Raw genomic sequence first — 2,643 nt, forward strand, 5'->3', positions numbered from 1 at the left:
TGGTACACACCATGATGCCAAACAGCACAGTGACTACTTTTCACCCTTTAAATAGGCAGACTGACTGATTACAAGTTTGAAGACACCTGTGATGCTAATTACAGGACACACCTTAGTTTAATATGTCCCTATGGTCAAATTATTTTCAATCTTTTCTAGGGCTACCATCATTTTTGTCTAGGCCAGTTTCATCAGTTTGTTTTTTAAAATGATTCTGTTGAACCACAATTCAAAAGCAACAGCTGATTTTCATTAGTTCATTTTCAGTAAATTTTTATTTATTATTACTTTTGTCAGTTTCAAGTTATTTCAGTGACCATTGTGGGTTTTTCTCTCTTTAACGGAACGTTACCAACAACTTTGCCTACGTCTGTAGGTGCACAAACAATTTGTCACTTACCCAAGTCCTAGGAGCTCTACGTTAGGTGGGGGAACTGATTTTCGACATACAATGTGTTTTGCAATGTCACAGAAACGTTCGTCGTGTCCATCTTCCTCACAGTCCTGATCTCCGTTACACACCAGAGACTGGCTAATACACTTTCCTAGTGGGTCAAGAAGACAGGCAGACAGCTCAGTGATTGTTATTCAATACTGTATGATTATGGGAGTGAACAGAGTTTAATTTCTAACCCGATCGACACCGAAACCTGTCTCCACATCCATCCTCTAGAGGGCAGCCTTGTGTGGTTTCACAGGACCTGGTCTCAGTCGGCCCCCCATTGCAGGGGTTCCCTCCAAACTGAGCGTAGACAGCCATGGCTCGGCTTCTTGTCTGTTACACCCCACAATGTGACAGAAAATATGAAAAAAAAAAACTATCATTATTGTAGGATAAAGTGATTACAGAACAAGTGAGGACAAGTACGCATGGACTTATTATGGACACATAAACGGCCAAAAGAGATTACACAAAGTAAGACAAATGACAATTAACTCCCCGACCCCCAAAAAAACAAGCAGGACAAAAGCAAACTTCATCAATAAAAATTTAAATAAACAGAATCTTGAGCTAAACAGCTAAACAGAGAAGTGCATAGTCATTATTAATCCTCCTAACCTGTGATTTGGTGCAGCCATCACACTCTGACCAATCACCATAAGGCCCCCACTGACAATGAACTCTCTGGACACAAAACCTTGGGAATAAGATTTAAATCAAATGATTCTATAAATTAAACAACATAAATGTAATGAAACCAAATAATCATTGTTGTAACAATTTGTCTCATTTAATATGTTTTTGATTTTTTTGTTTTTAAAGGGGCTATTGATAACACCGATAACATTCAGCCAACAGATGTCACATTCTCCCTCCATTGCCATTGTATAACAGGCACTTACCATCAATCTCAGCCATTTATCCATTTTTTCCCACACTAACTGATGAGCCACCACGTGATACCAATGCCACTTTACTAATGACTCACAAGCCTCATTAGAAGTGGGAACCAAATGTCAGATATTTCCACAGAAATAAACAAAACATTCATTTTTGAACTGCCAATTTTAAAAAAGAAAATGATTAATTCACAATCATAAGTGTTTTTTAGGAAAAGTCGTACTTTTAATCGGTACCTTTCTAAAGGCTTTGTGGATGTTTTTTGTTTTTTTTAAATATTCATCGTAAAAAAAGTTATCAATAAGACTTTTAATGTTTGAAACAGTAAAACAAAAACAGATTTACCCTTTGGGAGTGAACAGGAGTAGCAGCCATGGCAAGGCTGCTAAAACGAGTTGTGTAATGCTCTGAAGAAGTGAAGAAGAGAAGAGGAAAGGAGAGAAGAAGAGAAGATGGGAGGAAGAAGGGGTTTCAGTAGTAAACCGAGGACACAAAATGTTAAAATACTCACACTCAAAAAATCAGACCTCAGTTATGTTTTGCAGAAATCTAAATAAATGTGTTTGTAATTTCCCTGTTATTGAGCGTAAAATCTACTAACCTTCATGGTGAGTGAAGAGCAGCAAACAGAGGAGTCTTGAACAGGCTGACGCTGGTTGGTTTTGTTCTTGTTAGGGAGTCAAACTGTGGAAGGACATTCCTTGGAACTCATTGGCTTTCATGAGGAAAAAAACAAAGATGTGTGAAGAAACCTCAGGAGGAGCAACAGAGGAGGGCGTGCAATAGATATAGTGTGTACAGAGTAACAACATAATGTGTGTGAATGTCTTTGCTTTGGAGATGAAAAACATGTTTTTGTGGCTCCTCCTGCCAAAAAGCTCATTGTGAAACCCGAAAGCAAAGATTAACTCTTGGTGTGAGAACCTGTGTCTGCTGTTCTTCTTCTGACTGTCAAGTTTATTATTGAGCTGACAGACCTTTCTCACAGCAGACACCGTCGCCTGACCTGTCAAAGCAGGAAAGCACAGGTTAAACTAATAACACTTATTATATAATTATAATAATTAGTGCAGTGTTCCCTTTAGGTGTGCCAGTTGTAAAGTCAATTTTATTTGTGTAGCCCAATATCACAAATCACACATTTGCCTCACGGGGCCACAATCTGTACAAGCTACGACACCCTTTATCCTTTAGAGTATGACCCTCTCATCGGATGAGGAAAAGCTTAACCAAAAAACTCTTAACGCCGTTAACACCAGCACCCCCCCAGCTTTCTCCACAAGCACCCAGCCTGTGCACAC

The 2,643-nt window shown here is 38.9% G+C and overlaps 1 protein-coding gene across 1 annotated transcript; it reads right to left on the bottom strand.

Moving 5' to 3' along the window:
* Positions 1-381: 381 nt before the first annotated feature.
* On the bottom strand, positions 382-2,142 carry LOC141763887 (complement component C7-like). Its single transcript, XM_074628662.1, has 5 exons — positions 1,944-2,142; positions 1,688-1,749; positions 1,061-1,139; positions 634-775; positions 382-545 (listed from the first exon to the last, which is right to left on the bottom strand). Exons 1-5 carry the CDS (start codon positions 1,947-1,949, stop codon positions 397-399), a joined length of 438 nt encoding a protein of 145 aa, XP_074484763.1. The 5' UTR covers positions 1,950-2,142; the 3' UTR covers positions 382-396.
* Positions 2,143-2,643: the final 501 nt, after the last annotated feature.

This window comes from Sebastes fasciatus, unplaced genomic scaffold (assembly GCF_043250625.1).
Source record: "Sebastes fasciatus isolate fSebFas1 unplaced genomic scaffold, fSebFas1.pri Scaffold_91, whole genome shotgun sequence".
Taxonomy (NCBI): Eukaryota; Metazoa; Chordata; class Actinopteri; order Perciformes; family Sebastidae; genus Sebastes; species Sebastes fasciatus.

What these genes read in the sequence shown, in the direction of transcription:
- LOC141763887 (XM_074628662.1), bottom strand. An exon ending in CTCCTGTTCACTCCCAAAGG is followed by an intron (nt 1,140 to 1,687) that starts GTAAATCTGTTT and finishes CTTATTCCCAAG; the next exon opens with GTTTTGTGTCCAGAGAGTTC. An exon ending in ATGGCTGCACCAAATCACAG is followed by an intron (nt 776 to 1,060) that starts GTTAGGAGGATT and finishes GGGGTGTAACAG; the next exon opens with ACAAGAAGCCGAGCCATGGC.